Source organism: Drosophila teissieri, chromosome 3L (assembly GCF_016746235.2).
Source record: "Drosophila teissieri strain GT53w chromosome 3L, Prin_Dtei_1.1, whole genome shotgun sequence".
Classification (NCBI taxonomy): Eukaryota; Metazoa; Arthropoda; class Insecta; order Diptera; family Drosophilidae; genus Drosophila; species Drosophila teissieri.
The window spans coordinates 4,727,010-4,750,047 of NC_053031.1; the positions used below are offsets into that span (position 1 = coordinate 4,727,010).

The following is a 23,038-nucleotide window of genomic DNA, read 5'->3' on the forward strand; positions in this document are numbered from 1 at the left end:
AGCTACAAGTTTAGTTTTTATAGGTCTTAAGGAGTTATAATTTCTGAATCATCTACTCTTAGAAGTATCTTCTTTTGGGCTTATCTCTGTGTATTGTCCTGCGGTTTTTGGATGCTAAATATTTATCTTACATTTATGAAACTCACCTAACATATTATTGAATAGTTATGCTACATGTTGACTTTTGTCTGTTTGAGTTATATGTTTAAAATTTGGCTCTAGTTACCATTTCAAATGAATTCGATGTTCGGTTTTTGAAGACGCGAATGGATCAGAATGTGAGTGCACTTATGAGTGTTTAGGCGAAGTAAAGGATACGTTTGATTTATTGATTTAAATGAGATCAGATTGAATTGAGTTTTAAATTCTTACCTTTTTTTAAAAAAGTTTTTTTCACCATAGAAATTTGGATACCAAACAAATAATTTCCTACATGTTTTAGATAGACTACCAAATATTAAATTATCTATGCTTTTTGGTTCAAAAAAATTGCACAATTTTGAATATATTTATCAGCTTAGATAGAAAATTATCTATTTTTATTTCTCAATTATAATTGAATTAACAGACTATTAAAAATGATCGGTGTCGATTCGACTTTTATTCTATTAAATATTTTGTCTATACTCATTCAATTCTATCTCATTTAAAATCATAACATATTGTTTTTCTCTATTAACTGAACACCTAGCAAACTCTGAAACTATTCGATCGTCAGCCTACCCATAGTGCACTCGTATTATTCTTAAGACGGATCTCTTTGCGGCAAGACAAGTGTGACCTACAATCTGGTGGCCTCCGAAGTGGTCTGGACATCGCCTGCCCCGTGCACCTGCTGACTGGTGGTGGAGGTGCCCACATCAGTGGTGGGTCGCGGCAGATGCGAGTAGTAGCCCAGCTGGCAGGAGTTCTGGTGGGACAGCTTCTGATTCTGACTGAGTTGGTACTGGGCCGCCTTGATGGCAGCCTGTTGCTGGGGCGTCAAGCAATCGCAGGCGGCCAACAGCTCCTCCGTGGACTTGGCCGTAATGGTTGTGGTTGTGGTGGTGGTCAGCTCGCCCACAAACTCGGTGGGCGGTGGGGCATAGTTCTCCACATCGCCGTAAGTGGAGTATCTGCCGTACGGGTTCCTTCGCGGCATCGAGTGACGCTGCTGGGCGATCTGCATTTTTATGGCTGGTTTAACTGCCACAGTGTCAAGGTAACCGTAGCCCACATTAAAGCCCGCCTTGTTGGCGAGATTGTCCCAGGATTTCGGTTTCTGAACATAGGCTATGGTATTGGGATAGATCTGCTGTGGTTGCATTTGACTAGTGGTCACATGATATCGTTGGTGGTAATCCCCTTGGTGATGATGATGATGGTGATGGTGTCCCTGGTGAGGTTGCTGCTGCTGCTGCTGTTGTGGCTGCTGCTCGTAGGACTGCCTGGATTTTGTGGAGTGCTGTCGGGACTGAGCCGTCTCGCTTTTGGGATCCCAAAACAAAGTATCCGTGCTTATGGATGTGGTATATGAAGCAGTATCTCCGGTAGCAAACTCACTAGAGGTGCAGGAGTGCAAGCTGCAGTGGCTGGCTAAGCCGGAGGCCAAGTCGAAGTAGCGAGATCGGGTGCTGCCCGTTTGGGATTGCACCTGGCAGGGATTGTGCATCTGGTGGGGATAGTGATGGTGGTGCGGAACCGCCTGCATGGGCTGTTGCTGCAGTGGTTGTTGCTGCTGCAGTTGTTGTTGCTGCTGCTGCTGCTGCTCATGGCTATGATGGTGATGATGATGATGGTGGTGATGTCCAGATGCTGCAGCCCCGTTGGCATTGGGCGAGGCATGGGATGTGGACTTGGGTCTGACTCTCTGCTCCTTGCTCTCCACCCGTTCCCTGTCCCGATGCTTGTGCTTGTGCGTGTGCTCCTTGTGCTGGCGATGGCGTCTTCTTGTTGGCACACAATGCGTATCGCAGCAGGGACTGGCCAGGTCATAGGCATCCAAGCTCACGTTATCCGGTGCCGCAGCTGCTGACTTCTCCGCCGACTTCCAGCGAAAGTGACCCAAGCAGGGATTGCACGAGTGTCCCACGTGGCAATGCTTGCCCGACGACTTCTCTTTCTCTGGCTTTGGTGGCTTAGCTGGTGGCTTGTGCTTTTCACAGGTGCGAGGAGGTGGTGCGGGTGGCTTCACCGATCCACCGGTGGTGCTGTGATATTGAGTAGGAGCCGTTGTTGTGGGTTGTGTCATTGAATTTGCATCCACTGACTCGGTTCGCTGAAGGATATAGCGCTGTGCCGGTGGCTGGTGATCACTACTGCTCCGCTGCAGACCCAATCCGTCTACAAATTCCTCTGAGCTGCCGTGCGTGGGTCGCAGGACGTAGCGGTATGTGGGATCCAGGTAGTGGTAGGTGAGCATAAATTGAGCGGGAGGAGGTATGATGCCTGGACCACCCACCCCATGCTGGCGGGCCGCAATGTTAGGCACATCCTCGGTGGACAGGGCGGGTCGGTAGAAGCCTGCTTCACCGCCCACCTCTGTAGGTGAGACTCCTTCCCCATCGCTGGGCGAAGTATTCGCATTGGCCTTCTTACGTGCCGGCAAACTGTGCGTCTTCCACTTGCCCTCCAATAGCTCACGCTCCCTGAGGTGCACCCTCTCGAGCTCGTTCATCTTCTGCTGCAACATGCTCTGCAGTTGGATGTAGCGCATGTGGAGATCCACCTGGTGAAGCAAACGTTTGTCAGAAATAAATCTTGGTTTTTTATCCTCTAAATACTGTACCTTCCTCACACAGTCCTCGAATAGAACAACCATCCGCATCCTGGTGTCACATTGCTTGATGAACTCGACGATGGTCTTGTGGTCCGCCTTCTCCATATCCTTTCCGTTGATGGAGAGGATTACGTCGCCCTCTCGCATGCCAGCTCGATAGGCCGGACCACCATACTCCACGTAGTCCACATATGTGATCATTTCCAGCTCCTCGTCCCGTTTGTAGTGGATGCCGTAGCTCTGCAGCGTGAACCCATACGAGTTGTTCTTTTTCTCAACGATAATGGTGCGGCGTCTTCGATCGTCATCCGGATTGGAGGCCAGATACCGCTCCGATTTATGGCGCCCCAGGATATGGGTTGAACGTGATAGCTGGAATGTAATTAAATATTACGTATATTACAAATGCATACTTTAAAGTTGTAATATTGAATTCCCCTTTTGCAAGAACGTGCTTTTCTAAAGCAATTCAGACCACACTCGCCATTATCTAGCTCTGCTCTCTATCTGTGAAAGGAATGTGTTGATTTGCGGTGAAAGTGAAAAGCTTGTATGCTAAACTATCGCTGGCACTTCCGGGTATTTGCACGTCTAGGCAATGTGGCACACCGAATAGCCGCCAGGTGTGGTGGTGGTGCAAACCATCAAAATGATGTTTGCCAAGCCCATTCCTTCGTCCCTGCTGTTCTTCCTGCCTTTATTGAAAGCATTTCTATGAATACAGGATGAAGCCCCCAGCAGGCAACACTTTCACTGCCTTCCCCCGAAAGGCAAACCAACCGAGAATACAGGTGCGGACAAAGTAATACCATGCAAGCCCTGCCCATAGATTAACAAGCTGGTAATAGAATACAAAAAAACCAACTTAACATTGTCACGCATAAAGTATTGGAAAAGTTTGTGGATTAAATAAAAATACTTATAAATTACAGAAAACATTTTTAAATATATGTAGGGGACAGCTATTTTTAGATACACCGCGCTAAGTATAGAGACACAGCACAGTTCTTTCATTAACGCTTTTTTGTGCGGCCGTAATAATTGGCTTGAAAGGCTTTAGAAAGGACCTCCCGCCGACTATAATGCCATCGGCAAGGAAGAGCAAATTGTGCGGCATTATATACAGAGATACAGTGCACGCTTAAATGAAATTGTAAAGATTTTCATTAAAAAAGAAATCAAGAAGAAAATGGGCTAGAGAACTAGAAAAAATTCAAATGCAAGTGGTGCAGGAAGCACCTATAACAGCATTAATTCATTTGAGTACGTAAGTTTAACCATTAATTCGATTAAAACTTTGGATAGGTAAGCCTTTAAATAAAAGCCGTAATAACTACATTCATTTCATATCGTGACTTTAGTATGAAATAGTGCCCGAGCTCCCCATTTATAGAGTTGTGGCGAGCATGGCATGCTCGCAAACATGCCCCTTTCATTCGGCGACCCATAAATTAATCCAACTGGTTAATTTTTCAAATTGCCCGGGCCAAAGTCAAGGCCCTTTCAGGGACTAAGCTGCTCCCTGGTTGGGTGTACGATACATTTCAATATATGACTATTTCCGGGGCATTGAATTATTAACACTTGATCGACGACGGCGGTTGTTGGCGGCTGTTGAGGTTGCCTGGCGAAGCGTAAACTATGCATAACGACCCGGCTGGTGGGTTAAACAGCTGAGGGGGCAGCAAATGCACCCGGGTGGGGATGGGGATGGGAGCTGGGTGGCGCAAACCACCCCCAAGTACGCCCACTCAACAAGGCAGCCAGCAACCACCATCCATCACCAACCACCCACCACCACCACTAGCACCACCCACAAGACAAATTCAATTGAGCCAGCACTGCAGGACCTTGTCGCATTATTATGACTCAGTGCAGGGGGACAATTGAATTCAGTTGGAGACGATTCCGACTAGCAGTTGGATGGATACTTGACCACTTGGACATACCTGCGCATACTCGATTTCCTCGTCGCTGGCATCGAGACTCTTGTGAAACTTAAGCCTGCCCAAGCTGCCGGTGCCATTGACATAGTGCGACGCTTGCTGATGGCTCTGATGATAGAGGTGTTGCTGCTGCTGGGACTGGGCATAGTGCTGGTGGTGATGCTGCTGCTGCTCCTGCTGGCAGGCGGCGGCGATGAGGGAGCCCACGGAGGTGGCATTGGAGGCCGAGATGGAGACCGCTGCCGCCGTGGTGGCCGCACTGCTGGCCGCCGTCGCAATGCTTTGGCAGCTGGTGCTCATGGGCTTGCTGGCCATCCTCCACTTATTGATTTCTTCACGCAGTCATAATTACAGGCGGATCATTCGAGCCGCTCAAATGAGACACCGACAGATACAGATACAGATACCGAAACACACGGGAATCTTTCGCTGCAAAAGCGGGGAACCTCCACCACTCAAGTTTACACATCGACTGTGGCTGCTGCTGGTCGACTGCAATTAGTCATGGCCATTCATAAAGTTCACTCCGAGTTGCGTTTATCAGTGCTATATCGGTTCTGGGTAAAAGTTTTCCATATTCGAGTTCGGTTCGGTACGGTTCGGTTTTGTTGTCGCGTGAGTCTGTTTCCGCTTGGTTTGTTCCACTTCCGTCGAAGCCTGGTGCCGTACTGAGCGCTGGAGGTGCCGAACGGAAGCGGGAGAACGAACGCAGAGCGGTACTTAGGAGAGCGGCATGCACCCACACGCACGGCCAGCAGGGAAAAGCGGTTAATATTTATGGCACATGTTGACTGCTGTATCGCTGAGACGCAACATTTTGGGGGTGGAGCGCATGCGCCTACTTTGCATGGCCACCAGAGCACACATAGCGGTTAAATGTTAACGGAAAGGCCCCAAGTATTTAATGTGATATTCGAATTTTTGAAACTGGGAAGTCCCTTTATGGAATTACTAGTGGTCGCCTTATTTGGCATTCCATTTCAAGTCTAACCGGTACTTTTAACCCACTTCTGTGTTAGATTCACTGAAAATTAGAGTATTTTTATGATTTTATTTTGAATATTGTTTAATTTTGAGATTAGAAGGTGGATATACTTTTAACTGAAAATTTCCAAAGACAAACCTTTCGAATATGGTTTCTGTAAAGTGCGTACTTCTATTAACATTCCTGTCAAGAACCTGACCACTGCTAACTCTTAACATACCATGTACATTATCCACATTAAAACGCTTGTTTTGTTATTTTACAAATGTATTTATGTTTACAAATGGAACCTTGCTACTCCGCCAACTCTCCGCCAGGCACCAACTGAAATTGATAAATTAAAAATCAAATTTAACAAACATAACTTAGAAGCAGAGCACCCACCATTGTGATGTTGTTGCCATTGAGCAGAATCTGATCCAGTTTGGTGATGCGGCGTCCATCAGGCGTGTTCTCATACTCCGTCACGTCGTCCAACAGCATATTCACAAAGTCATCGAATCCCAGAAGCGTGCCCACCATCTCCTTGTCGTTCTTCATGATGATGTGGATGCGGGAACCGATGCATTTGTCCACCAGTTCTAAAGGGAATCGCAGGGAAGCCGGCAAAAGTTAGAAACTCTCGTCTTTTAGACTTGTAAAAGTTTTACGTACCCAAAGGCATCAGAGTAGAGATGTTGGAAGGGGGTGGAACGGCAGTCATGTTTTCGTAGGCTTTGTTTACTATTATTTATAAGAATAATTGGAATTCCGCTAAAAACTTTTTAGCAGCGAGGTAAACAATGCGGAATTCTGCGCTAAAACTGGCCACACCAAAAGTGTCAGCGGTGAGTGTTGAAAAATATTGTTGCCAAATTTAGCGTGAATATAGCTAAATATTTTAAATTTATTAGACAAAATTTGTTTTCACTGAAAACTTTAAAGTTAAAAGAGATGCCATATAAAACTTTTGAAAATGTTGTTTGAGAAAATTATTAAGATAGAATTCTTAATGGCAGGAGTTATCTTAAAAAATGAATTACCGCCGATACTGGCCTCAAGTCAGCCATCACTCTTGTCTATATAGTAACGGATGTTTGGCATTCTGCGCAACGGTCATACCAAATTTACCTCATAATTTCAAGATCAGAAGTTATATATCCAAAAACTTAATCTCTGAGCAGTCGCTACCGTATGCTGGCCATTTGTGACGAGGGGCGGGGTTGTGCCGCCACCCTCTGCTTGCATAATGTCCATGTCGTTGGGCCCCAAGATCCGGAAACTGGTCACCAGCAGGCGGCACTTCCTGGTTTTGCGCCGATCGCTGAACCAAGGTCAGTTGATTTGAATGCACCACAACTTTTAGATAATCATGTGATTTGGCGCCTTTGCAGATCTGACGACGGCGCTGAGACCGTTCTACTTCGCTGTGCATCCGGACTTCTTTGCCCAGCATCCGGAGCAGAGGAACACCAACGAGAACTCCCTGAAATTGCTAAGTGAGCATTTGGAGGCTCTGTATGAACGCAGGCAGCGAAGTGGGGACACCCAAGTGCTCAAGTTCTATGTGCGCACCAGTGCGGATGCTGACAAGCGGGACTCTTTCAAGCTCATCCAGATACGGACGGACTGGCAGAGTACCCGAGATCCCAAAACCTTTATTCAGGGCCTTCTGGAGTCCTGCAACTTGTCCACGGAGTATGTGAAGAACATAAAGGCGCAGCCTGAGCCGCCAAAAACCTCTGGCTTGGATTTTAAACCAAGTCGAGACTATCATTATGACATGGAGTTCGCCGAATTCGAATCTCAGTTGAAGAATGTTGGTAGAAAACTTTACAAATCAGAAACCATTTAAATACTTATTTCCTTAACCCAGGAGCGTGCCAGCAAGCGTCCAGTGCTGACCAGCTGGCTGGAGGAGAATGCCGCCACGGTCAAACAGCGCTCTAAGGAAACTGCGGATCTGCAGGCCGAAATCGACAAGCTTAAAAAAGTGCTGGTAGAGAAACTGGAGTTGCAGGATGCCCGCTACGAGTGCGGCTGGAACATTGAGCACTACCGTGGCTGCTTGAAGACCCTAGAGCGACTGTCCAACACCCATTTGTTGGAAATGGCTCCCCTGAAAGGACGCATAGTGGTGTTTGCTCCCTTTACGGGCATCAGCTTAGAGGGACATGTGATGCTATTTACCGGCGATGTGCTCAGCACCTGGATTGACTTCATCAAGAACATTCCGCACCATGATGCCTATTTAAAGGTGGTGCCCGTGTATGAACGCACACTCTCTCAGGTTCTCCTGAAGATCCAGATAGGCCGCCGCAAGTTTATGCCCAAACAACAGGCAAGTGGCTATGCAAGCTACCTCATGAAGGTGACCACTTCGCTCAGCGATTACCTAGGCAAACAAAAATATCCGCCGGAATGGCCGAAAACACTAAAAGAGTTCACCATAGTGGTGGAATCAGAGGCAGGTCCTCTGATGGTAAGCCCCACGGGTCAGTTTATCACACCAGCCACCTGTCCGGGATCCATACTCGTAGACTTCATCAGCGTGAACATGGAGCTGGCCAGGGAGCGAATGAAAAAGTACGCCCAGGACAAGCACATCGAGCAGGAGCTAATGGACTCGTGCATTAGGCAGTTACAGCTGCAAGCGCTGACCAAAGATGACGCCATAACCCCAGACAAAATGATAACATCCCTTAGAGACTTATCCCAGGTGCAGTTGAAGGAACTGCAGGGATGCAAGCTCCACATAACCCACTACTACTCGGTACTGACCGACGGCGTTGTGTGCATACCCTGGGATTTTCAGCAGAGGTAGTTGGATTTTCTCATGTGCCTTATTAGTCAAAATAAACATAGCAATAATTTATAGTTATTAAGTTTGCTAAGTCCCCTCTCACTTCCAGTTAAGCTGCATCGCCGCAGTCTTCGAGGCTCCAGGTGCACTCTGCCTGATAAGCTGAAAACTCTGATGCATGACGTGTGTAGACGTGATGCTCCTCGCCATCCCAGTGCAAAGGATCGCCACCGCACAGAACGGAGCTCTCAGTGCCAGCATCGTAAAAGGAAATGCCTCCATTTCCATATAGCACTCTCCACCAACTTATATTGGGCCGGCTGTAAACGTTTTTGGTAATCGAGTTGGTTGCATTGTTCGGAGTTGCAGTGGCTGGTTCCATGAGGATGTAGCGACTACGCCAGAAGGCACTATAAAACGCAAACTGCGGCCGGCTGTCATCACTGTGACCACGTACGATGAAATACGCAGCCTTTTTCGGATCTCGTGCGTTACTGCAGATGAGGTACGTCTGCGGGCACTCGTAGATATACGAATTGGCATCAGTCACATTCCGGATGCACACTTTTCGAGCGGTGTACAGCAGTTGCTCATCTTTGGGAAGGTGTGCATAGATTTCCGTTTGCAGGGATTTCGCCACTTCTTTTTCAAAACCAGGCTGCAAAAGCAGATGCCTGATATTGCTCTGAAAAGCCTGTTGCACTTTGGGATCTCCGCGTTTGAGCTCCTCCCTGCTAAGTAATTGAAGATTAGCTTGAGCCAACTGGGTTAAACTGGCCGTTAAATTTCCCAGGCGTTGCACGACACTTAAAGGTGTTTCCAGAGCCAAAACAGCATCGTAGAGCACTTCCAGAATGTCTCTCAGATAATCCAAAGTGCTGAATGTTAGTCGTTCGACCAGAGCGTCTACCAATGGAAAAGTGGCCACTCGACTGGCTGTGTGAAATGGTGCCTCCAATAACTGGGCGCTTCGATTGATGAAGGCCCGATAGATGTGCTCCATCAGTTGGAGTGGCACATCAGTGTGCGCGGCCAGCTGGTCATAAAATTCTAAAATCCTTAGGGGATCGTAAATCTGCTTGGTCTGCTGAAGCTCCTTCCACAACGCTGTGTAAATGGCCTGCTTGAGTTCCAAAGTCCTGGCTTGATTCGCTATTTGAAGGACGAGCCTACCCCGCTCCCAGTCTCCTCCAACTTCAGAGCGAATTACTGACTCCAGATTGGAAGAAACTGCATTATCCTGGGCCACAGCAGCTGCCTCATTTCGCCACACATCTATGTGGTATAGTAACTCTTGAACCGGAGCAGAGGCGTTGAGAACGGTCAACAGTTTGCTGCTGCTATTTTGGAAACTCAAATCCAGAGCGCCAGTGAGGCCAATACCCATGAGGACAAGCCACGCGGATGAAGATGCCATTTTGGCTGCACTGGTTGGATGCACTCGAAGGGCGATGCTTATATAGGTAAGTGGAGAATCGGCACTTATTTGTAGTTCAATCGGATATTTACCTGCGGATTTGGTTGTTGACCCTTGTGCCAATAAATGCATACAACGTTTAATTGCATTTTGCACTTGCCGAGAAGCTGAAAACAATGCTTATACATATGTACATATATGATTGGGCGTGTACATATTGCATCATTTATAAAAATCCACTTAATCAGTGGCTTTATGTATAAACCAAAAAAAATTAAGTGGTTATGAAGTCTGTGTTCTATATTAGGAACAGGTGTTACAGAAACAAGAATTATATTTGACACTAATTAGTTGTCAATCATTTATTTAATACATTTTGTTTTCTATTTTAATCCTCTTAATATTATTATAATTACTTTTTTTTTAAATTGGGATTTGTTTTTAAAATTTATTCTTGGGTTTATTCCTAACAGGTGTGCCAATGTAAAATGTTAGCATGTGTCTGAGGTTCGAAACCGAACTAGATTTCCGGTTTGGAACCCGGATTCTGTGACACCATCCGTAATTTACTTGCATTTTACCTACCTTTTCCTTCATTTTTATCTAACCGAATTAAATGAATTAAAAATTAGGAATATGAAAATCTCTTAGTTCTTGCATTTGTTTATTTTATTCATTGTTTGTAGAGGCGCATAGAAGTTCTTATTTCTAGTATCACAAAAGTCTATAACGACACTTAGAGGCTAGTTGATGCTAAAAATGCAAGGTAGAGCTATAGAATATTGGCTGCTATAACAATTAGATACCTAGTCGTAGATCTTAGAGCTTCGTGGAGTTGCGTGACTTGATCGATCTGCGCAGGATGCTGGATCTCAGTTCACCACCCGTGGAGGCATTCAGCGATGCACCCGTCTGGGTTCCCCGCACAAAAGCCTGAGATCGGACCTCCTCCACGTCGGGGTTTCTCTTCTCATCCTCATCGTCGTCCACCTGTTTGGCCAAACAGGGAAAGTCCCAAATGCTTTGACCGCGTCCAAACTCCTCGCCGTCGCTTAGGGTTTGTGGCAGGACATGATTTAGGGTCTCCGGCAGTAGCAGCGCCAACAAGCCACCAATAATTCCCAAAATTCCGAGGATGATCAGTGGGAGAGCTTGGGAAATGTTGGCCAGATAAACCACAAATGGTGCTATGATGCTGGCCACATAGCCCATGATGTGAATGAAGGCCACCGCCTGAGCCCTAACCACAGTGGGCAGAACCTCCGCCGCCCATTGCAAACCAATGTTGTAGCTGATGTTCACAAAGAACCGACCCATGATGGCCAGGGCAGCGGAGTATATACCCACGGGCACCACAGTGGCCAATAAGCTGAACACTCCACTCAGAACCATGGAGCTGCAGGCCAGCCAACGGCGACCAAATCGATCCAGGATCACCGTGAGCAGAGTATCAGCCGGCAGCTCCGTGAAACAGGCCAGGGTGAAGGTGAAGAAGATGTCCAATCCCAAAGAGCCCACATTCCTCACATGTCCATCGAAGACCAGGGATATGGCCATCCAGATAACAATAAGCAGCAGTGTAGTTCGGCGCAATCGTGGTGACTTGAACAGATCCAGTACCGAGTATTTGCCATTCTGGGCCTCCTGCTCCTGCATCCTCTTACAGCTGTCCGTGAAGATTTGATATGTCTGCGCCGGCACCTGACGCCCATTGCCCTTCTCAAGTTTCTTCAGGATGCCCACGGCCTTGTCCACCTTACCCTGTGAGACCAACCAGCGAGCTGATTCTGGTACCACGAAGGGGGTGAATATAGCCAGCAGTAGCGGAGCAGAGGTTACGATGGCCAGGAGCTTCCAGTCTGCCAAGAAGTAAGCAATCCAGGGCAGAAGGCAAGCGGCGCCAGTGAAGAAGATAGCGATCGACATGTTGGCCACAAAGGTGCGGTACTTGGGACCAACGTACTCGAGAACTGTGGATAAATGAAGTACAAAAATTAAAGTCAGTTTATCGACTGAAAATCTATCTGTATCTATCACTGTTTTATGGGTTAGCTGCTAATTCTATTTTATAATGGTTCTACATTATGTCAGACAGCTATTTTTAACTGCAGAAAAAGGTTAATGTTTTTAATTTTACATTCTAAAATCACGTGGTCACTTTGTCTACAACAATTTGACTTTTTAAGTTCATGAAACTTTCACAAGAATGGTTAACTAAAGGGTAGGATTTGTTAACGAAGTGAATCATGGAATATGAACAATAGATTTACACATTCACATTCTAATTGAAACCCATTTTCAAGTTTTTATTTTTAATGGAAATGGTTTCTTAAACTTATGTATAATAGGATCAAAAACTCACCCAAAATATACATCATTGTGAAGCAGTTGTCGAAGGCGAATCCCACAAAGAATCGCATGATGGCGAACTCCCAGAAGTTGCCCACAAAGGCAGTGCCCACGCCGGCCAGGAGACCCATCATATTGGTGCCGATCAGGGCGGGAATGCGACCAAACCGATCCGCCACCCAGCCGAAGAGCAGTCCACCCACGATGGCGCCCAGGAAGAAGATGGACTGGGCGTAGGTGGGCAGGGCGGCGTCATCGCAGACCCAGTTCTGCTCGGTGGCCACCGTCGAGTAGGGTATCTCCGTGAAGTTATATGACCAGCCGTGGCGGCACTTGACCCGCGGCCACTTCGGATCGGCCATCACCTTGCCCTGGGCCAGTATATCCGTGTAGTTGACGTCGTACATGTAACAATTGTTGTACTCGCCGTTGGTCATGGGTATGGAAAGCGCCAGTCTGCGGAAAGGGGGCGGAAAAAGAGGGGGGTATTTTTCGGTCAGTGCAATTAACTCATCCAGGGTCAGGCGTGTGGAATTGTCTCCAGTTCTCAGACGCTCTAAGCCATGGCCAGCACTTCTGCATTGAGCACACAAAACAGCCAACAGAAGTATGTACATATATCTAAACATGAATATGTATGCGAGACAACTTAATTATCATGATCTTGAGGGTACTCGAAAATGCGGTTGCGACTTAAACGTTTTCGGATACACTCTAACTGTCCATGTCTGCTCCATTTGGACTGGTCTAAAGTGTTTGCATTTGGGGGTTTAACAAGATTGATTGCTGTGCACTCGCGATAAATGCGGTAAGGCGGGGGACTTACAAAATCACGTAATATTTAAAGTATTCAATTAATTCTTGTACCCAGTTTTTAAAATAACTGCAGATTAACTGATTTTGTTCTCACGTTAAATATCATTTGATTATTATTGATGAGTGCTGAACTTATATAATAAATAAACCCCTTTCGCGCTTCTATAATGCCAGCAGTCGCTTCAAGTTATGGATTTATTCAAATAACACGCTCTAATCCTCATTAAAAATCTATTATCATATTATACCGAGAGCACACTTTGACATTAATCGATTAAATTAACATAATCTGCTAGACAAATTTAATTAAATTCTTCACTTAGTGAATAAAAGGGAATGTTTTATTAGTTCATAATTTAAGTTCCATCTAAAATGAATTGTAAACGTGAAATTAATGATTTTGTTGTTGATGTAAATAAAATCCGATTTTAGATTTATTTGGATTTTAGATTATTTGGAAACACTAAATTTTCGAGTGCTCAGTTTCAGGTTTAATTTCAAACCCGAAAGAGTGTCTTAAATTCGATGCGCCCGACTAAAGTCCATCGTTAAGTCGGTGGTCTCACATCATCGCCGCCACACAACATTAGTTTTCTTGATGGTTGTTGTTGCTACCTGTGTTTGGTTGCTGCTGCTACCTGCTGCGTTGTCGCAATGTTCACGCTGCGCTGCTGCTAATTAAACAATTTGGCCGGCCAACCTGGCTTATCTAACTAACCCACCTCCCTCCTCCCTCCCTGTGGCACCCCACCACCCACTGTGGGGCGGAGGAAATCGGTCTCCTTGCCACTGAATCCGACTGTGGCGGTGGGCTGTGCGGCGCGGCAATTATACAGATGAACGTTTTTCTCAGTAAGGTTCTTTGCCTTATTAAGCCGCCGCTGCGACTGGAAAACCCAATCATGGCCCAAGGTCGTCCCGACTGGCCGTTCTATGCCAACTTGGCTCTAATGACTTGGCTCTGGTCAGAACACTCGTTTTCGTTACGTTTCATTCGTTTTCAATTCAAATCGCGCTGCATGCTTCAAGACTTTGCGAATACTTCATATACAATTTGACTAGTATGTAGAATCGAGAATTTTTGGGAATGGGGCGTAGAGCGGCCAAATCTTTTCGCGTGGCCAGTTCTTTTAATAAGGCTTTATCCAATTTGGTTAGGCTAAAACACACACATATACCTTTTGCAGGCTTAACCGGTATTAGCCTTAGCCTTTCGGTTCCAAGGTGATTGGTACTATTGGTTGCTAGTTATTGTGATCGATCAATTGCTGTTTTTTTACTTTGTGAAAGTTAAAACGGAACCGCATATTTAAGATTGCCATTTACGCACAATGATAGTACTTCCGGATGGGGATTGTTGGAATAGATTGTGCAAAAGGGGTTCAGGAAAATGAATTACCAGGTAGGTAATTGCGGATAAACAAATACAATAATTCGTTGTTATTCTTGCTGAATTCTTTGAGCTACTCGATCTCGTTTTAGACCTTGAACTTTGGGGCATTTAAATCTGACTTTATTTTAAGAAATTAAAAGTTCAAAATATGATTGATTGTTATGAGTAATATTTTATGGTGAACTACAATAATTGATTGATTTTGAGTGCTGCAAGTGTAACTTTTATTGAAGTGGTTGATTGATCTAACTATGATAAAATTACGAATAATACTATTTTATATTCATTGCGCGCTTTTTGTTTATGATCCCTAAAAGCGACCAGTTAACTTAATAGAATTTTTATAACAACTTGATTACATGAGTAACTAAGGTAATTATATCGCAGGAATGATATGGCCATTACCACATACCGTAGCTGCCATTAATTTAGTTATTATTATTATTTAGCACCCACAGCTGTAGGCAATCATTAAGTTTTAAAACAAGTTGTCTAATAGATTCATGATCATTTGAATAGCCGCAAAGCTTTGCGAAGTCTTCATTACAGTTTAGCACTTGAGGCGACGGCTACTGCAGTTTTGCCTATAGTATAGCAGTTTTCCATATAGTATAGTAAGTATAGTGTGCTGGCCACCGATACAGCCAACTACGGGTATTATTCACAACACATTTGAATATTTATGGCACACATAACGTGAATTACGCGCCTAACTGCGGATGCCATAACCGAACCATGGAGCCAAAACAGCTCTTTCTTGCATTTTTCCTTGGCTTCTTTAGTTTTCGAGGGAAAAACCCTGGGTAATGCGAGATTTTCTTACCTGGCCTCCACATCCAAGCCGTCCAACTCGGGCACATGACACCAATGCTGTTCGGGTATCAAGGTGAGGAATATTTGTGAAAAGTACACAAAGGCCACGAAGAACGAGAAGGGAATCATGCAGATGAAGAGCAGCTTTTGATATCGACCAAACTCTCCGATGAGGGGGAGTATGTCATCAAAGTCCATGCTGGGTGGCGGCGGATCACTGCCATTTCCGGCGGCCACTTCCTGGCCCTTCTTGAAGCCACCCACGTCCAGCTGGAGTTCCTTGTTGCCACCGCTTTTGCGGCGATGCAGCGTGTCTGCTCCACCGCCACCTTGTGGGGGCTCTTCGTGAGTAAATGCTTCATTAACGAAGTACGCTTGCTTGGCCTGGCCTTCCATAGCTATTGACTTTGGGGGCACAATGTGGTATTCCGCGACCTTGCCTTATGTGTGTCACTCACTGCAAGTGATTCAGAACTTGACCGAAACGGCGTAAAAATCCAATTTGAAATCCAAACACTCGATCGAATTCGATTGCGGCGCACACGCGCGTTTCCGTTTCAAATCTGCAACTGACTGAGCACGCGCGCCAAAAGCCGTTTTTATATGAGCCCGGCCAAGAAGCTCGGCTTTAGGGGGTTTGGGGCTACAGACGCTGCACTTGCTGCCAAGAACAAGAAACCGCCGGCAGCGAAAGTTTAGCAACTGAGCAGCTCAGCAGCTGTTTGTTTGGTTCACACAGCTGGCAAACCGGTTCGTTTCGTATCGGATCGGTATTCTGAATCGGCTCTGAATCGGCACTGAATCGGCTGGGGGATGTGGATGTGGTTGGGGATACAGAACGCAGGCGAGCCCCAAACGATCATATCGGATGCCTGATCTTATGGCGGCATTTTGTGTTAAGAGCTCTTGGTGGCTTATTTTTAAGCCTGCCGTACGATCCATGACTCCCAGAAGTTCGGAAGGTGCCCGTGCACATCTTTTGGGCCCAGCTGGCTCTGGATTTTTATTAATAGCCCCCAAAAGTGGTAGAATGCACGTGACTCACGCCGAAAACACTTGGCGAGATTGAGGAACTTAGCAAAAAGTATTTGTTATTTATTATTTGTTATATTTATAAATACGTCACGGCCCATTCATAAGTTGAGCAACGAGGGCACTAAACTCTACAACGGAAAAAGCCATCTAACAAAACGAGTTAGACACCGAAGATCGAGGGGAGATGGGGGGGATTAGCCTTCAAAGACATGACGGCAATTTGTTTGAGCTTAACAGTTCATTGTTGCAATTGCAATTTTTATCACGTGATTATTCGTTATTTTATATTTTCATTAAAATTGTAATGTTAAAGTTAATATTGCTTAAATAAGTTTTCAATTAACAATAATATTGTATGACGTCTTTTAATAGTTTATCCTACTTATTAACATATTTACATGAGATTAATTTGCGAATAGCTTGAACAACAAACATAAACAAGATCTTTTCTTTTCTAAAAACAATCTAGGTTGTATCTATACTAAATGTAGAGTTTGTTTTTTCATTAACAGTTTTGTAATACGAATTTCGTCATTTGCTGATATTAGGATAGTACTTTTCCATTGCGAACTCTTATTTGTATTTGGAAAATGTTTATAATTTTTTGTCTCGATATATTTTTGTATTGATTAACATCTATATAATAATTCATATCAAATAATAGCAATTAAATTCTAGTACTTATTTCACCATGATTTGAAAACAACAATTATCAATGGAAAATTACTTTTCCACTAAGCCTTTTTGATTTTTTATTAATTAACATATATATTTTAAATGATAAGATCAACATTATCCCATTTCGAGAAAACTCCTTGTGAGAAACACTAACAAGAATCTCACTCTTTTAATGAAATGTATTTCACAAACTTTTTAACGCACTTTCCAGAAAAAGTGCTTTCTTATTTACAATTGTAACTTATCTTATTTATTACCATCTTCGTCTTTTTAGGACTACTTGTTCCTCCTTCCAAAACTGGCAATCATCATTATTCCTTTTCGAGGCACACTTTTGAAAGATTTACACGTCGACTTAATTTCGAACTCGTTCGCTTTGAATTCTGCATATGATTATTTTGTTTCTGTGTACGAATGCGTGTGTGCACTTAGAAGGATACATATATTTCATTCAGAGCTTAACTGTTAAATTAATATTTTGAAGTGTTTATGCCCTTTTATCTTATTTATTTACAAATGTTCGCGTTTTCAATTTAAGATATTTAAGATGTTACAAGCGGAGGGCGGTGGCTCATGTATGCATTTATATTAATTATGAAGTCGCACCCATATCAAATAATTTCGCTTCTCATTACAACTGCACACGAAAATATTGCTCCCTTGACCGCTGCTGCTTTTAACCAGTTTAATCTCGCCTTATAAATTATATTTTTATTTTACTCTTGCTAAGTGTATGTAACATAAACAAGATAGCCATTTGCCATGCATTTGAATTGAGATATTTTTATCAAGTGGGGACATGTGGATCATTAATGATATTTAATCGATATAAGTACAAGCTCAGCGTTTACAAAGCTTTGTGATTAATAAATATAGGTATTTTTAGGTAGTGAGGATAGTTTCAGCTAGATCTTATAAACCTGCTAGTGTATTCAAGTGTTCGACCCTCTGAAACGAGCTTCACACCCAGTTTGATTTGGATTTGATTTGGCTGTGTTTTTTGTTATAGTTTAAAAGTTTGCTACGCATTTAATGTTTTAATTAGCTTTGCTGTGGGCCTGCTTCAAGGACTTTTGCCATTTATTATTGCCAATTTGCTAAATGTATCTATCAACGATTGTTGGGGAGCTAATAGAACGGCTATGTTTCCGATTTATAACGAGATAGTGTCATATGGGTAATTCGGTTTTATGTGTGCCTGCCTACCTGAGCACTTGGGGCAGGTGTCGTTTGAATTGTTTAGTTTTTAGAAAGCTGTGCTAATTAAATGGGTAAATCTGTCCTTCTCTCAGTAGTGACTCTTCTCTGTGAACTTGTGGCTGGTTGAATGGACGTCTCGACGGGATTGTTTTTACGGCTTTTGTTTGGGCCCGCTCAGCTTTAAGACGACCTTCAGTTGAGCAAACAAAAATTGTTGCATTAAATCCATTTCCGTTTTGATTCATGTCTCGCTTAGTTCTCCGCTTTTGTTTCACCCGTTTGTTACTTATTTTATTGCCATTTGATTCCATAAGTATTAAGCTTTAATTGAGTTTGGAAGTTGTTTTGAAAATACCGAACCTTTTAATTGAATTGAGGGAAGTGCATCGCCTGTCATGACATCATAATGAGTCGGCAGGAAGTTCACACGTACGAGCGGACTGTTTACTCATATCATAGGCACATCGCAGTTTCAGCTGGCAGAATTATGAATGTGGGCTCTCTAAGTTATGCAATTAAATCACAAAACCTCATTGGTAATCGATGTCAGCAGTTTTGCTATCGCTGCCAATACAAAAGTATTACAGATAAGCATTAGCAAAGATAATACAATTACATTATATATATAAAATATTCTAACATGGAATGGTGTTCCAGGAATTATTATTAAAGGTCTTTTGGAAGAGTTAAAGTATTAATTGTTTGAGAAAACCTATAATCTACCATCTTTAAATGGCTAATTGCCTGTGGTTTGTCATCACTGCTCCAGATAAGCCCACTACAAACTGATTACTCTTGTTATGATTGCGCTTTATTGCCAATATTGGGGCAAAACCGATTCACACTTTTTGGTTTGCTTGCCCGCCTTATCGCTGCGAGTATCGGTGGCATCGGCTCTATCAGTAGTGGCCAATAGACGATTATAAATCACCTCGGTTAACTCCAGCCGGGTTAATTCACCAAAGATAATCGATGAATTATGATACCCACGCTCCCTTTAAAATCCGTATAAAAGTGCCCGCGTTCTTGGCTAACACTTTAGTTGTGATCAAAATGAAATTCGCCTGCGCTACGGTTGTGCTTTTGGCCACCATCCTGGGGGCCCAGGCCGTCGACTGGCAGTCGGTCAAGAACCTGAACATCGAGACCCCGATGCCCAAGGTGCATGGCGAGTCGCTGCCCAGCGGCAGGATTACCGGTGGAGAGATCGCGCAGCCCAACCAGTTCCCCTACCAGGTGGGACTACTGCTGTACGTGAACGGAGGAGCTGCCTGGTGCGGTGGCACCATCATCAGCGACCGCTGGATCATCACCGCCGCCCATTGCACGGACAGCTTGACCACCGGAGTGGATGTCTACCTGGGCGCCCACGATCGCACCAACGCCAAGGAGGTGGGACAGCAGATCATCTTTGTGGAGACCAAGAATGTGATCGTGCACGAGGACTGGATCGCCGAGACCATCACCAACGACATTTCGCTTATCAAGCTGCCAGTGCCCATTGAGTTCAACGGTTAGTGTTTCGTCACACGTTTTTATTGCGGAAATTTGTTACTAGTTAAATTCTTTACAGACTACATCCAGCCCGCTAAACTGCCCGTGAAGTCCGACAGCTACAGCACCTACGGCGGAGAGAATGCCATTGCCTCCGGATGGGGCAAGATCAGCGACTGTAAGTGACCCTAAGACCCTAGTAAAAATGAACTCGAATGCTTAACTAGTAGAGAAAGTTAAGCTTTTAATGCGCAAGCAGCAAGTTTGGCACTTGCAAAATATGAAAACTCACCAAACTTATTCTACGAGTGACTAAAGTGCTCTATTATTGGTATTTCATTGATTTAATTTACGATCGAAAAATATTTTACCTTTGTCCAAGTGAATATAATCTTTTCAATCTCGTCGGAAAAAGTACTTGAAATTTATTATCAAAACTCGATTTTTATGTACTCTAATCTTTTCTCATTTTTTCACCTTTTTTTTTGCCACTGGTAGTTTAATAATTTCTTATTTATTTTTAAACAAGCTCAATGAGTATTTAATCTTTAAAAATATTGTTAGTCATAGTTCCTATAATTATGAACTATCCTTGTACTGATCTAAGCTATGTTTCCCTACTTTCCAGCTGCCACCGGAGCCACCGACATTCTGCAGTACGCCAAGGTGCCCATCATGAACAACAGCGGCTGCTCCCCCTGGTACTTCGGCCTGGTTGCCGCCAGCAACATCTGCATCAAGACCACCGGCGGAATCTCCACCTGCAACGGCGACTCCGGCGGCCCTCTGGTCCTCGATGACGGCAGCAACACCCTGATTGGAGCCACCTCCTTCGGCATTGCCCTCGGCTGCGAGGTGGGATGGCCCGGTGTCTTCACCCGTATCACTTACTACCTGGACTGGATCGAGGCAAAGACTGGTGTGGTCAACTACGGCAACTAAGCGTTGATTCTGATCTTAAAATAAACGTTTATTTTTGGGTTACAAGAAATAAAACTCGTGTTCGGAGTGTGGGCGTGACCGTGTTCGCGGTCTGACATCCTCGGAGATGTCTTCATCGGAAACGGGTCTCGGATGCACATCTAGTTCGTCGGGCACATCGTCCTCCAGCTGCTCCTCCGTTTCCAAGCGTCGACTTTGTCGTGGTTTGCCATATTCCCGCACATACTGATCGAAGAATATTGCCTCCGTGGTATCCTGGTGGGCACTTACACCCGTTTCATCGCTAATCCAATCCAAATAAGAGGCCACTTTGGTGAAGGCCGCCGGATAGCCGCGATCGCAGCCGTATATGCTGCCAAAGGATGTAATGCCCACCAGGACTCTCTTCTTCGAGTGCCGCCTTTGGAGAACCAAAGGTCCTCCCGAATCCCCGTTGCAGGTGGAACGGGCATTCCGTCCACTGGTGCATATGTTCGTACCTCGATAGGAAAGCGGAAAGTTGGACTTGCACGTCCGTCCATCGATTATCTGCAGCTGGACATAGCGCAGCACATTGCTGATCGCATGGACTCCGGTGGCATAGCGACCCCAACCGGATGCGATGGCCAGCTTGTTCTTGAAACTGCGGTACTCGTAGTGCCTTTTCGGCAACTGAATGGGATGGATGCGCTCTAAAATGATGCGTATTCAAAAGATTATAGGTGGTTTCAGTACTTTTTGAGATCCTTTCAGAACCAGAACTCACCATTAAAGCTGACTGCATGAGGCAGTCTGACCAGAGCAATGTCATCCTTCAATCTCTTTGGATTCCAGGTGGGGTAGATTTGGAAGTTTTCGCTAGGCACCATCAGCCGAACCTGGCCCTTCTCCTTGGCGTTCTTGATCTCATTGGCGCCCAGGAATACCAGGGCCCGCTTTGCCCTGCAAAATGTAGAAGCTTAAGATGATTGGATCGTTACTATCTCTTATGGTAACTTACATGTCAACACAGTGGGCGGCGGTGATGACATGCTTATCAGAGATCAGTGAGCCACCACACCAGTACAGACCCTTGGGTCTTTGAAGCAGCATTCCCACCTGGTAGGGAAAACAGTGGGGATTGCCAACATCACCGCCGAAGATGCGATCCATGGCCATCGCGCCCTCGGGCAGCATCTTCTCCATCAGCGGCGTGGTTTCCAGATTGAGAACCAGTGGCTCCCGATCATCCTCTTCGCTGAATGCAGCCACCCCCCTGCCCATTCCCATCCCCTTCATATGCCGATTGTCCACGTTGCTGGCACTCATTTCCGCATCGTGCTCCAGGGAACCGGACGAGGATGCGGAGGAGGTAAATGGGGAGGACGAGGAAGAGGAGAGACCGTCGGGGCCGGGGTACATGGACACCAGGTACATCGGCTTAACCTGCTGCCAGTCCAGCGCGATGCAGTGCATCGTTAGCCATGTCAGCCAAATGAGCAGCAGCAGCGTGGCACTTGCAGATTGTTTGGACATTGGCTTGGTCGCTTTGTTCGCGCACGCATTTAATTTTTAATTGCGAGTGCAATTGCTGGCACTTATGTTGATTTGACTGCTTTCACTGCTAACTGTGTTTCCTTTGCATGGTTTCCTGTTTAGCTGAATGCGGGGATTCTAAAACTGCTTACTTCCGGCGCCGTTAGGCTTTTGTACGAATTCTAAGCTACTTGGTTTCCTGGGGGATCAACTTCCTGGAGCTTTGCGTTCGTACTTGTTTTGATATTTCTGATCAACTTATTCAAAAATATTTTTCCCACTAGTCCAGTTTGTTTGTAATGAAATTTTAGTTTATTTTTAAGTTAATTGATATTCATTTCGAATCCTGACCTGAATACTCGTCTTTAAAAAGTTATTGGTGATAAGATTTTTATAATTCCCAAGAGTTTCTCGCGTGTCTGGTCAGTTGGTCTTAACAACTTTATGTTCTTACTTCTGTTTGTATGTGTATATGTATATTCCGTTTTACTCTGTTAAAAGTATTGTTCTCTAGCGATTTTAGGGAGGTGAAACTGAAATTCCCTGAACTGCTTCCTATTCTGCTTCCTGCTTGTGCTGCTTGTTCCGTTCTGGCCACTGCTTCCTTGGCAGTGGAAACTGCTTTCCTTTCGACAGCTGGACTTCGACTTCCTGACTTCCTTTGCGTCCACTTGCAACCCACTTCCGCGACGCTCGCCTCCTGCCACTCGCTCACCCACTGGTCACTTTTGTTTTCCCGTTTGGCAAAGCCGTTACGCTGGTTACTGGACACTTAACCGCTTTGAAAACCCCAGTTGAAATCGCAACGCGCGTCGTAACCTCCAGTTCGGCGCCAGTACTGCTTTCTTCGCGTCTATTTAGCCACTGCGCCGGCGCGCAGGTTGCCAGCATTTTTATAAACTCTTTTGCCAGCAGCGCTGAAATTGCGCGCCGCCT

General features: G+C 45.0%; 7 protein-coding genes across 7 annotated transcripts; 2 read left to right on the plus strand and 5 right to left on the minus strand.

Annotated features, from left to right (window-relative positions):
• Positions 1 to 660: 660 nt before the first annotated feature.
• On the minus strand, positions 661 to 5,019 carry LOC122617726. The gene is made up of 3 exons (XM_043793696.1): positions 4,708 to 5,019; positions 2,768 to 3,130; positions 661 to 2,707 (listed from the first exon to the last, which is right to left on the minus strand). Exons 1-3 carry the CDS (start codon positions 5,017 to 5,019, stop codon positions 782 to 784), a joined length of 2,601 nt encoding a protein of 866 aa, XP_043649631.1. The 3' UTR covers positions 661 to 781.
• A 919-nt stretch (positions 5,020 to 5,938) lies between these two features.
• Positions 5,939 to 6,503, minus strand: LOC122617697 (U6 snRNA-associated Sm-like protein LSm5). The gene is made up of 3 exons (XM_043793650.1): positions 6,344 to 6,503; positions 6,074 to 6,270; positions 5,939 to 6,013 (listed from the first exon to the last, which is right to left on the minus strand). The coding sequence occupies exons 1-3, from the start codon at positions 6,390 to 6,392 to the stop codon at positions 5,984 to 5,986; spliced, it is 276 nt and encodes a 91-aa protein (XP_043649585.1). The 5' UTR covers positions 6,393 to 6,503; the 3' UTR covers positions 5,939 to 5,983.
• Positions 6,504 to 6,769: 266 nt separating this feature from the next.
• LOC122616860 (T-cell activation inhibitor, mitochondrial) lies at positions 6,770 to 8,549 on the plus strand. Its single transcript, XM_043792435.1, has 3 exons — positions 6,770 to 7,002; positions 7,063 to 7,487; positions 7,545 to 8,549. The coding sequence occupies exons 1-3, from the start codon at positions 6,918 to 6,920 to the stop codon at positions 8,490 to 8,492; spliced, it is 1,458 nt and encodes a 485-aa protein (XP_043648370.1). The 5' UTR covers positions 6,770 to 6,917; the 3' UTR covers positions 8,493 to 8,549.
• On the minus strand, positions 8,490 to 9,912 carry LOC122616861. Its single transcript, XM_043792437.1, has one exon. The coding sequence runs from the start codon at positions 9,886 to 9,888 to the stop codon at positions 8,581 to 8,583; it is 1,308 nt and encodes a 435-aa protein (XP_043648372.1). The 5' UTR covers positions 9,889 to 9,912; the 3' UTR covers positions 8,490 to 8,580.
• A 627-nt stretch (positions 9,913 to 10,539) lies between these two features.
• Positions 10,540 to 15,816, minus strand: LOC122616859 (organic cation transporter protein). Its single transcript, XM_043792434.1, has 3 exons — positions 15,270 to 15,816; positions 12,251 to 12,693; positions 10,540 to 11,858 (listed from the first exon to the last, which is right to left on the minus strand). The coding sequence occupies exons 1-3, from the start codon at positions 15,653 to 15,655 to the stop codon at positions 10,708 to 10,710; spliced, it is 1,980 nt and encodes a 659-aa protein (XP_043648369.1). The 5' UTR covers positions 15,656 to 15,816; the 3' UTR covers positions 10,540 to 10,707.
• A 3,385-nt stretch (positions 15,817 to 19,201) lies between these two features.
• Positions 19,202 to 20,662, plus strand: LOC122616863 (brachyurin). The gene is made up of 3 exons (XM_043792439.1): positions 19,202 to 19,685; positions 19,746 to 19,844; positions 20,295 to 20,662. The coding sequence occupies exons 1-3, from the start codon at positions 19,226 to 19,228 to the stop codon at positions 20,606 to 20,608; spliced, it is 873 nt and encodes a 290-aa protein (XP_043648374.1). The 5' UTR covers positions 19,202 to 19,225; the 3' UTR covers positions 20,609 to 20,662.
• Positions 20,648 to 22,102, minus strand: LOC122616862 (chymotrypsin BI). Its single transcript, XM_043792438.1, has 3 exons — positions 21,588 to 22,102; positions 21,354 to 21,529; positions 20,648 to 21,279 (listed from the first exon to the last, which is right to left on the minus strand). Exons 1-3 carry the CDS (start codon positions 22,100 to 22,102, stop codon positions 20,648 to 20,650), a joined length of 1,323 nt encoding a protein of 440 aa, XP_043648373.1.
• Positions 22,103 to 23,038: the final 936 nt, after the last annotated feature.